The 12,410-nt window shown below is 44.1% G+C and overlaps 1 protein-coding gene across 2 annotated transcripts in view; it reads right to left on the bottom strand.

Annotated features, from left to right (window-relative positions):
• LOC116321942 (xenotropic and polytropic retrovirus receptor 1 homolog) overlaps nucleotides 1–3,436 on the bottom strand; it is a 43,531-nt gene extending 40,095 nt beyond the window's left edge. For both annotated transcript variants that reach the window (XM_031741889.2, XM_031741888.2), the window contains exon 1: nucleotides 2,985–3,436. In XM_031741889.2, coding sequence (XP_031597749.1) covers nucleotides 2,985–3,053 — 69 coding nt within the window. In that variant the 5' untranslated portion in view covers nucleotides 3,054–3,436. The remainder of the gene's footprint in view (nucleotides 1–2,984) is intronic.
• Nucleotides 3,437–12,410: the final 8,974 nt, after the last annotated feature.

Here is a 12,410-nt window from a genome sequence, read left to right on the forward strand (position 1 = left end):
TTTATGGGCCTCTGCTGCTCGGTGTTTGACCCAAACACAGCTGACAGAAAACACCGCACACATGTAACGGCCCTGATCCCCACAGGCCCAGGTCCCACATCTTCACGGGACTAAAACTAACACGGCCCAGGGCCAGATTTACAGCTGGGTGGAACAACAAGCTCCATCTGGTCTGTGTCCAAACACTGCAGGGGCAGAAAGAAAGCCTCTGAAACTTCGGAGGAAATAAGCAACAAATACACGGCCATTGTTTGAAATACTTGTCATTCCCTCACCGTAGCAAAGATAAATCAGATTTGGCATTTTCAAACAAAGGTTATATGAACAAGATGGGACACTCAGAGAAGCCAGAACTGAAATCTATGGAGGAATTCCACAACAGCTTTTATCCATCATGCAGTTTTTATGTCAGAGAGACCAAGAAATTCAAGGTCATCTGAATAATACTGCTCTGAACTGAGTGCCAGCAGGTAGTCCACTGTAACCATGCATTACATACATGCACCTGCAGACTGATTCATCACACACGTATGCAACTGTGTGAACAGAAGATAAAATAGTGCTGCTGTAATACCACTTATGGTTATAAAGTCATAAACTCCAATCTGTGAGTGAAAACTGCTGGGCGGGCATGTGATTAGCCTCTGAGTGTGTCAAAGACACAGATGTACTTACAGTCCCAGCCAAACAGACACGTTCTACTGTTGGTGTCAACAACACTGTTAAAGCTGTGGCCCAACATGTCATCATCTCCATCTCGCCTACTGATACGTCCCTATCCACGCTGGCTAAATTTGTCTCTGCAGTCTGACAACTTCCTGTTACCTGGACACTCTCATTAGCACACATACATGCTACAACTAAGGGTGCTCCTAGATGCCTGTGCTTCTGTCTCTGGACTTACAGGTAAAAATAGAGCAAACAGCAGGCAAAACAACTCACTTCCTCTAGACAGGGTCTTTTAAGCCAACTGCTCTTTCATCACCTTGGTTTGGGCTAAAGTTAACAAGTGTATTGGATGCATGTCATTTACAACAGCTGCAGAGTTATCTTTATTTAAACAGAAAGTAAATGTAGACAAAATTCACTGTTCTATGTGCACATGACTGTGTGTCTGTGCAGCTTACCACCATCAACAGTCCTTGCTGATGGACTCTTCCATCAGACTAACCTTACTGCCTCGTCTCCATGTCAGCAGCTTTCTGTTTCAGCTGAGGCTGTTTGTTTTGTGATTGCAGGTAAATCTTAGTGCCTGGAGCTGCCGAGCTGTGCTAAGCTAATGGGAATTTCAAAAAGCTGCAAGGCTGATAAAAGACCGAACAAGGCTGCTAATACCATTTCTAACTTCTGGAAAAGGTATTTGGCTCCAAGCTTAATGTGAATGTCACACTAAAGGAACACCAGATTAAAACAACGTGTCGGGAGCGCCGAGGAGATGACTGATGGCTTCTGACTTCAAGCCAGAATCTCAGCTCCAGTTCACACAGACTGGAGAAATACAGAGAGATGCAGGTTTGACCCAATCAATGCTTCAGCTAAACAAACGATTATGTAAACAAGCTCCTACTCATCCTGATGTGTCCAGTTTTGTTATGCTAGCAAATCCAGTGACACTGACTAAAGCCTGCGCAGCTGTACCAGAGTGTGACTGTGACTTATGACCACTGCAACTACTGTCACCAAAAAGGCCGACACTGCTGCTCACAGGTACGAGAGGGGAAACCTGAAGACAGGAACATGACACTGAAGTCCAGCCACAACAAGGTGGTGTACAACACCTCTTGATGCAACTTTATAGCTTATGTCTGCACATACATATTGACAGAGCCTGTAACAGCAGATGATACTTGATGCATGTGTTTTTATTGGCCTATTGCAACTGGAATCGACCACTTTATTCTACACACTGATTGCATGTGAACGCATTTCAATGTCTGTTAAACAACACCACGTGTATTACAGCAGAGGTCCAGGATTATCGTGGTCCATGCCTGGCACTTCAAGACTCTACACTAACTTTGGGGCTTCAAGGTGCAAGTAAGGATTTGGTTCTAAGTTGACAAAAGGTTTCCTTCTGCTCATATCTGAAACTTTACCAAAAATGAATACGTAAACAGGCTTAGAGTCTGAGGCTCTAAGCGGGAACTCTGAGGACAACAACGATTTTACTTCAGTTAGTTCACAAAGTAAAAAGAAAGCAGAAAACAAACATTGGCAGTGACTATGAGCCGAAATCTGTAATACAGCCGATTCAACGTGAAAAATCAACATACAGGGCCTCAGTAACACGCTTTGATTTCCCTTTGAGTCACCGATGCTCTGCTGGAAGAATGAAACACCGGGTCACTGACATTTCCTCAGTTGGTATTTGGATGATGGTGCTGAAGAGCTTGGAGTGGTCACAGCAACCTTGACGAGCACAGCATGCGGCCAGCTGCAGGGTGAGCGGCTGCAGTGTTGTTCATGTATGTTATTGGTTACACTGTCAGACCCTCGTGCAAATTAGGCTCCAATAGAGATAAGAGATCAATGGCATTAATCGCTCAAAGGTCGACCTGAGCGATCGGCACCTCTTCCCTGATCGCCCACACTCAGCTCAGCTGGTTAACGACAGACACCGGGGTTAACGGTCCAAAGATTAACGAACTCAATAAATGATGACTCAGCCGAAACGGTTTTGTCTCCTAAACACATCTGAGAGGACACGCGCGTGCACGCACACGCCTACACGCGGGACTCCGCTGCTCGAACCTGCAGAGCAACAACATATATCTAGCTAGCCTAGTTTGCCTGGCTAACGCTAACGACCTGCTCCTGCTTGTATTGAAGCACATCCGCTGAAGGACCCTTGTGTGTTTTCCTGTTAAAGGACGACGGCCATGTTTAAATAAGATTTCTAAAATGAAGTAACCGGTTGGCCGGTTGTATAGTTAGCCAGTGTGCTAACTAGCTGCTAGTACAGGTTTAACGTGAAGCTAACTCACCTCATACTGGATGTACTGCTTCCTCCACTCCGGGGTGATGTGAGCTGACAGATGCTCTGTGAATTTCATGTCGGCCGCGTAGTCAGTCTTCCCCTCCTACCGTTACTGTAACCAGGAGGCGGCAGCGGGAGGCTTTCGCTGCTTATACGGCGACTCTCATCCAAGGATTATGCTGAAGCAGAGAGATGCCCTTTTTGTCTTTACGGGTAACCTAGCAAACTACCGGCACAGCATTTCTGCAGTCTCAAACACACTCGACGAAGTGTTCGCGGAGCTGCATCTTCGCTAAAAATAAAAACTGTAATTCTGTTTTTATCTCTCTGTTTCTGGAGGACAGGCCAACAGTGTTGGCGTTAGCTGGGTCTTCCTATGTTTTTTTCCTCTCCTGCTCTCTCGCTGTCGTTCATCCTCTACCTCTCTCCACCTCCTGTCTCCCGCTGCGTTCGCGTGCAATGGGAAATATAATAACGGGCCGAATGTCGGCGAAGGTAAAGTAGTGGTGGGTGTGACGAGGTGTGGCTTTCTTCATGAGATGTCACCAAATGTGGGGAGTAAACTGGTCGTTTTTAAGCTTAATGGTGAGGTAATGAGCTGGCTTAGAGAGGACTCAGCCATCATAAAAATTGTGTATGTTTCTGTTCTGTGTCTTGTGTACTGTTTGTTTGTATATGTGTCTTTCTTGCTGCTGTTACACCCAAATTTCCCCTTGTGGGACAATTAAAGGATTATTCTATTCTATTCTATTCTATTCTATTCTATAATGTCATCGCATTTAAGTTGATCAAATGAGGCCAAAGCAGAAATGACATGAATTTGACATTTTTAAATGGCAGGCTTCCAGTTGTAGTTGTAGTTTAAGTCTTCCCTGCTCTTTGATACCAGTAAACACTTTTCTTATAGTCTCAATCACTAGTTTTATTCTTACTGAAAACAGCGTTATGTTTACTCTGTAAACTAAGGTGCCCATTAGAGTTAAAGAGGAGACTACACCAGGGTGTGCTTGGTTATACATTTGTAATTGACACGTAGGTAGCCAATGTGCATGTAGCATCCCGTTTCACAGTATGATCACACTAGTTTCACAACTTGAGGATTCATAATGGCATTTCACCAATAGGTGACATCATCATCATGTCTATTTTTCATATCTAATCTATGGCTTCAAAAAGCTAGTTTTGTTTTGATTAAAATGTCCTATAGTTTCTAAAAGCCCTCATCTGTGTATCTTAAAGCTAAAAGCACATGTTATTTTACTGTCACTGAGACTTTTTACCAGGATAAATAAAGGATAGTCACTTTGGCAAAAGCTGATTGCAGCTTCTACTTTGTGATGGGAATGTTCTTTCTGGCTTAAAATGACTTGACATCATGCATGAGAGATATGTTCGACCTATTTTTGACAGATAGACAACAAATGACCTCAAATCTGAGGCCATGGTTCTCAGCCGGAAAAGGGTGGAGTGCCCACTCCGGGTTGGGGATGAGTTCCTGCCCCAAGTGGAGGAGTTCAAGTATCTCGGGGTCTTGTTCGCGAGTGATGGGAGAAGGGAGCCGGAGATCGACAGACGGATTGGTGCTGCGACTGCAGTGATGCGGATGCTGCACCGGTCCGTCGTGGTGAAGAGGGAGCTGAGTGTAAAGTTAAGCTCTCAATTTACCGGTCGATCACGTCCCTACCCTCACCTATGGCCACGAGCTGTGGGTACTGACCGAAAGAACGAGATCGCGGATACAAGCGGCAGAAATGAGCTTCCTCCGAAGGGTGGCTGGCCTCTCCCTTAGAGATAGGGTGAGAAGTTTGGCCATCCGGGAGGGGCTCAGAGTAGAGCCGCTGCTCCTCCACATCGAAAGGAGCCAGTTGAGGTGGTTCGGGCATCTGACAAGGATGCCTCCTGGGCGCCTCCTGGGTGAGGTGTTCCGGGCATGTCCCACCGGGAGGAGGCCCAGGGGCAGACCCAGGACATGCTGGAGAGATTATATCTCTCGGCTGGCCTGGGAACGCCTTTGGTGTTCCCCGGATAAGCTGGAGGAGGTGGCTGGGGAGAGGGAGGTCTGGGCTTCTCTGCTTAGGCTGCTGCCCCCGCGACCCGGCCTCGGATAAAGCGGATGAAGATGGATGGATGGACAACAAATGACAACAGTTTAAATTCCTGCCATGATTTTTTTGGGGGAAAAAATCACTTTTTTGGAACATGATCCCTTTGGGCAAAACACCCAGCAGTAAGCTGAGATTGGTAGCTTTAGGTCATGATGCAGGTTAGTTGTTCCAGTGACAAGAAGATAAAGAAAGGCAAGCTAAGAAATAAAAGTTACAGACCGTGAGTGACTGCTGTGTAATATCGGAAGATATTTGTAACCCGCTGCATACGGTGCTTTCATACATATTTTTTTGTCTTCTGTGAAATCAGGCTGGGGCCCCTTGCTTGATTTCGACCCATTTAAATGCCATGTAGACATTAGAACTTTATTCATCTTTTTCCAGTTTTCTCCAGAAAGTAAATATTTAAAACATAACGCTGTGTGCCTGGAAATTCAGCTAAACTGTGTGTTTATTTTTACAGTCATTGATTTCAGTGAGCTGTATATTCCAAGGACACTTGAATGCCACATATGTGACGTTGGCACCTTTGGAACCGGGTGAGGTTTTTTTGTTTTCCGTATTATTTATTTATTAATTTATTTTGACCAAGCGGACCGTTTGCGCATGCGCTCTCCGTGTTAGTGCCTGACTCGAACAGATGCGGATTTATTTTGAAATTGTTTTTTTAAGTATTAGAAAAAATATGAAAACACAACGTGGGGAACTGCTGTGACGCCATCAAGTACTTCTTTTTTATTTGAAGTGTTGTAAAATGAGAATATTGCGTGTGTTTAATGATGACATCACATCGGCCAGTAATACTGTATGTCGCTTGTCATTCCATAGCCTCACTCAGGCAGGATAGTTCATAGTCGAGTGTGTGTCTGCAGTCAGACTCCATGAATCAGCGCGCTGCTGTTTTACCTAAAACCGTCAGCTGGGTTAGAAGCGTAAGGGGAAGTGGTCGCGAGCGTGGAGCCGTGTCAGTAACCACGCGTAACTCTGAAGTCTTTCGACTCAACAGAATAAAGTGTGTGGAGGAGCCCCGCTCTCTGTAAAGCAGTGTGGCTAATCAGGCTCTGGGTACTGATTCAACATAGTGATTTTCCACGCTGAACAGTGTTATCATACGACCCAAGTGGGTGAAAGACATCAGCGCCATCTGGTGTTTGAACAACGTTTCGCATGTTATAGGGTTGAGGTGTTTAAACGGTTTCATACATGGAGTCTGCTGTAAAACCATAACCTTATGGTCATTGGTTAAATCACTGACCTGTGACAAAATCACAAAAACACTGCAGTGTGAAGACAGGAAAACACAACACATGCAAGACGTGTTCTGTTTGCTGTTCAAATCACGGACAAACAGTATCCCAAGGAGCTGAACCTATTTTGTAGAGGGTTTTTTTTGAAAAATGAAACGTTGAAAACACGCCGTGGGCTTTCTCTCAGTTTGTTGAAGAAGCTTCTTCAGTTCTAAGAGCATCAGAGTCCCACATTTGAAGCCCTATGGGAGTGTCCCCAAGAGGGACGTGGACCCCCTATTGATCCTCTGCCTAATCGAGCCAAGGTGTGAAAACAGGTGTGGGTCACAATCAGCCAAGGTCTCAGGTGAACCCACCTCTTATGTAACTGGGATCTGCGATTGCATTTAAATATTAAATATTGTGCACTGGCTGCAGCCGCTTCATCATTTTTATATCCTAGCTGATTGTGAAGGATTAATATGACATGCCTTGTCTGTGTAAAGACAATGAGAGATTACATAATCTGTGTGCGTTTGTGTCAGCGTGGATGGAGCACAGTGGGTGTTCATGAAACACACAGGATTATTTTGGAACGAGCGTTTCTGAAATCCTGGAAATAACTTACAGACCCCGAGCCCGTGGAAACATCCAGAGAAGCAGGGAGACTAAATGTAGCTCAGTCATTGCTGAGGATTAACAGGCAGCCAGGGTCAGATTAGGCTGGCTTGTGTAAGGAGGATGTTTAGATGTAAACAAGCTAAAACAGGCAGTAAATACTAGAATATTAGAAAGAGTGGACCGTGCTGGAACCTAAAGCCTGCTCCCTTCAGGCTTCTGCTCCCACCAGTTTCCTTCAGATGAAATTAAAGTGACTGCACCGTTTAACGTAGCCAAGTGTCATCTGAGACCAAACACACGAAATACTCAAACACCATCACATCTGTTGTTATATCGCAGTGAGGCTACGCTGTAAATGTACCAAAACTGTTTATCGACCCTTTTTCTGATGGAAGCGTACACCCTCTCTGACTTGGCTGGCTGATTTTAGCCTCACTGTTCAAGTGCAGCTGTTACTGACTGCTGACCTGATTTTTATGTGTTATTTTCAAACATTATGTTCATTAGTTAGTGGATCAAATGTGTTTGGATCTATTTATGGGTGAGAATGACTGAGTCATTTATTAGATTAAAAATCTGAGTCATAATCCACTAATACATAATAGAAAGTAGAACATTATTATCATATGAAACATTATTCTGTTCTTTGTCTTGCAAAGCCCCAGCAGAGCCTCACTCGGTCTTACTTTAGGTTTTCACTGTAAAAAGCTCTTTCATCTGCTAAAGCACAGATTTATGGATGCTTTGGTTCTTCAAGGTGTGCAAGTCCATTTCAGGCAGAGTAAAGAATTACCACTTTGTATTTGGATCCAAATATTTTATTATAAGTCTACATTTACTGTTATTACACATACAGCGAGGGTGTTTCTGCAGTGAGACAGTAAAGTCAGCGTACTCCTGATCAGAGTCATTGTTCTGCTCTGTACACACATGCATACATAAATAAGTGCACAGCAGCTCTTACTACATTGCAGCTACAGTGGAGCAGCAGAGGCTCCTCTCTTGGCATTCACCGCGTGCCTTAATTGACTGATTTTAAATCAAGGTCCACTGTGAACACTGAGGGAGGAAGCCAGGAGTCACAGACAGCTGCTGATGATAACCTTTAGGTTAAACCTGTCTTTCTGTTTACGTCCATTTCTCTCTCAGACGTGCAGGTAACATGTATGTCTACAGTTCTGTAGTACTCCCACAGCTGTCGTGGTTCCTGTGAGACTCACTTTTTTACCTGCTCACCTTGTTCCTTTCTGTGTGTCCTTCACAGCAGCTGTGAGCTGGTAAAACCTGCCTGCCCAACAAACACAGTGAACAGCAAAAAAGAGTTTTTTCCTGTCAAGGACACATCAAGCAGGCAGCCATTACACAGCAGAGCCGGCTGCCAGGCTGGAGATCTGATGGAGCCTCATCAGAATGTAAACAGATGGAGGAGGCTGTGGATCACTTGGAGTGAAGATAAAGATGCTGTTAACCAGACATCCGCGTCAACAACTGTTGTTTGTCTTTTATGCTAAACTTTAATTATTCCTTATTAAATATGCATAAGTAAGTATATTCTGTTCACAGTGATGTTATACAAATGTGATTACATAGTAGTACATTGAATGGCGCACGTATGCCATATAAACACACCGCTACACACTGTAGTAAAGGTTCAAAGAAAACACACATGAGCATCATGAAGCGCACACAGTGACAGGCAGCTGCACACAAAATGTCCCTCTCGGAATGTTACATAAGAGCGCATTTTGATCAGGATTACACCCGCCGACGTTAAATGGAGCAGATTATCACAGCGTGTAGGCCGGACGATGCAGCGACAGCCTATATGCTCCAACAAGGCCTAAAGCACCGCAATCTGCCAGACAATAAGAGCTCGAAATATGCGCTCACAGAGAAAGCAGCCTTAGATACACCGACACACATCTCAGTGATCAATAGGCATCATCTGCGCTTCCATTCACAACACAACACAAACACATCAGAAGCCACATCGCTTATAATACTAGGACGGAACTGGCTAAATATGCAGAGCGTCGATATCTGCAGTGAAACACGGAGCCGCGCGTCTCCTTGTGGCATTATCTTCTTCAGAATCCATCCTGGAGCCCTCACATCCTCCCTCTTCTCCTCTCCTCTCCAAACAGAGCAGCACAAAGAATAAATCAGAGGAGAAAACAGTAAAACCTGCTCCCTGCAGCCAGTCTGTCCTCGTCTCCCTCTAAGAGAAGTGAGAATGATCTCGGTTAATTGGGTTGAACATACGACACGGATTTGTTAAAGGAAATCAAAGTGTTTGGACTCATCCTCCCGGACGGGCGGGCAGGCGGCGGATTACGCAAAGGACAAGGCTGGGCGGGGTGACGTCACCACATAGACGGATGCACTCCTCTCTCTCACACACACACACACACACACACACACACACACACACACACACACACACACACACACACACACGCACGCACACACCCTTTGCCCTTGTAAACAGCTGATGCTGCCCCATTATTTGGTTTAAAACTCTGATTTAAACAATAAGAATAATAATAAATGTGTATGGTTCTAATCTTTATGTGACTGGCTTTACAAACATGAATGAATTTTGGACATTTAGGACTCCTCCAGCCACTCAGCCACAGCCTGGACTCTACATGAAACATGGACGTAGACAGTGTTACATGTCAAACCTCCGTTTGAGCACTGCACAGTACACAAGGAACATGTTCTAATGTAAGTCAAGGACCAAAACCCAGATGAGTTTTCTATGTTTTAACTTATTGGAAGAAACAAAAACAAACAAACAAACAAATCAAATATGACAGTTTCACTGAAGGAAGGACTTTCTCCACAGGCTGTTGTTACAGTTAACCACAAGTGAAGCCAAATTCTCTCTCAGCTAATTACACAAAGTACACAAAGCCAGGCAGCGTCCACCTGCCACTCAAAGCTGCTAATATTGGATAACTTTGCATGATGGTGGGTCAACCTCTAGCTTTGTGTCAGTATGTGGGAACACCAGGCACAACAATCACCTCCAGTTTAACACACTGACTTAATTTTATTTGTCTTGATTTGTAACAGTTTGTGTGAACGTGCACGCTCATTTCTGATGAATGGCTGAAGGAGTTTCTTTTTTTATTAAAAAATCAAACTGATGATGTAACCAGGGTCATTTTGGCTGGTTGGTTAATCCAGTGAGTTTGAGAGAGGTGGGTCCAGTAAAAACACCACGAGGACTAAAAGTATACCAGTGACTGCACATCACAATATCTCTGCCTCTGCTGCACTCATGTCGTATTTCTTTGAGGGAGTGCATTAAAACTACTGCTTTAGTTTTGCATCATATTCTGTGCTTTGATTCTAACTGTACCGCTATGATGTGCTCTGAGGCCTGTTCTGTTAGTTGGACACTTCCATGTGCAATACTTATATTTCAACTGAATTTCAATCAAATCAATCAAATATTGGCTCCCTACACTGACACTCTGTCATCACACCTTTTACAATTCAGTTCACCTCAAGGCGCTTTATATTGTACAGTAGATCGCACAATAATACATACAGAGAAAAACCCAACAATCATATGACCCCCTATGAGCAAGCACTTTGGCGACAGTGGGAAGGAAAAACTCCCTTTTAACAGGAAGAAACCTCCGGCAGAACCAGGCTCAGGGAGGGGCGGGGCCATCTGCTGCGACCGGTTGGGGTGAGAGAAGGAAGACAGGATAAAGACATGCTGTGGAAGAGAGACAGAGATTAATAACAGATATGATTCGATGCAGAGAGGTCTATTAACACATAGTGAGTGAGAAAGGTGACTGGAAAGGAAAAACTCAATGCATCATGGGAATCCCCGGCAGCCTACGTCTATTGCAGCATAACTAAGGGAGGATTCAGGGTCACCTGGTCCAGCCCTAACTATATGCTTTAGCAAAACAATCTACATTCAATATGATAAGTTTAATATAAACATATGGCACTGAAGAGTCTCACTAACCTTTTGGGACACCATGTTTCTCCAGAACAGCTTCAGCAGATGCTCCAGGTGTGCTCCAGGTGTTGTGTTGTATAAAGATAATTGCTCATTTGATGGTTTGTTTAAAAGAAGTAACGTATCGATCTTCCAGATGTGTTCAACAATCAATCCTGAATCTTTTCTGTGTTTTATCTTCTAAGGTTTGAAGGACAGAACAGAAAAACGTTTTGTCTTAGATTATAAAGCTGAGTAATATTTTTGTCAAGAACAGAAGGATGTTGGACTCTTTTTGATCTGACAAACTGTGACTCGTCAGTGACACTATGTAATGATTGCAAGATTTCCTTTCATTCTCAAAGGAGATTTGCCAGATCTTGTGAATGAAAATGATTTCCTGTAGGAGGACATTGTGGCTGAAATTGCTTTGGGAACGGATCTATTCAGACCTCGCAAGTTGGAAGCAATCTTTGAGATCTGTGATGCTTCATGAACTGAGTGAACTGCTCCAGGACTGGGAGCCAGTCCAGCACTGATGCGATGGCAGTGATGGAGTACCACAGTGATAAAGGCATCATTTAGAAGTGATGTGCAGCGCTCAGAATCAGGTGGATGGTGTTAACTTTCTGGTCAAAATGAAGCTTGTTTTACGTCACGATCCCAAAACGGCATCGATAACAGCTTTGAGTGTTGGCAGCACAGACAGGCAGCAGCTTCCTGGAACGTTCAATGTGCCATCGCTCTCTGATGTGTTACATCAGAACACATTCATCAGATGGAGCGCTGATGTTGACTGTATGCAGTTATCTGTTTCATCATTACAACGAGTGTAAGCAAGTGTAGTGGCTGCATGAATACATGCATGAAACACAGACTGGTGTCATCGCTTTCTGCTGGGAGAAAAACATGAACATGTTTAATGTTGTACGGTAGTATCTTAATCTCAATGACCACATGTGCTAAACCTGACGCAGTAGCCTGGGTTCATATATTTAACCAAAGACTACGTGAGGAAGCTGATTTCCTCTTCAAATGAACACGTGTTGTACGTGTAAGAGTGTTGTGTCAGATGGTGGGATTGTGTAGTTGGAGGTCTGGATCACTGGCCCAGTGGTGTTTTTTTAACAAGTCAAATTAATGGATCATGCTGGCTATTTTATTCACATTTTTGTACCATCCCATCAGTGGATGTTAAACATATCCAAACAGTCAGGTCAGCCTCTGACTGATTTCAGAGGCTTTTCCAACCCTTGGATCATGTAACAGTCATCTCAGGCACACATGTGTTGGTACAGAGCCCTACCCTCCTGCTGGTCAAACCTCTCTACAGTGAGGAACTTACATGGTGGGTGGTGCTGAATCAGCTTGCTTTACACTGACTGCACCGAGGCCTAGTATGAAATGAATAAGGATTATTTAGAACTGTGAATCATGCATGGTTAATCTAGTAGAGCCAAAGAATAAAATATGGACCCTTCCGAGGTTTTTTCATGTTTCCCTGATGCACCTGA

The sequence above is a fragment of the Oreochromis aureus genome, linkage group 18 (genome assembly GCF_013358895.1).
Source record: "Oreochromis aureus strain Israel breed Guangdong linkage group 18, ZZ_aureus, whole genome shotgun sequence".
Classification (NCBI taxonomy): domain Eukaryota; kingdom Metazoa; phylum Chordata; class Actinopteri; order Cichliformes; family Cichlidae; genus Oreochromis; species Oreochromis aureus.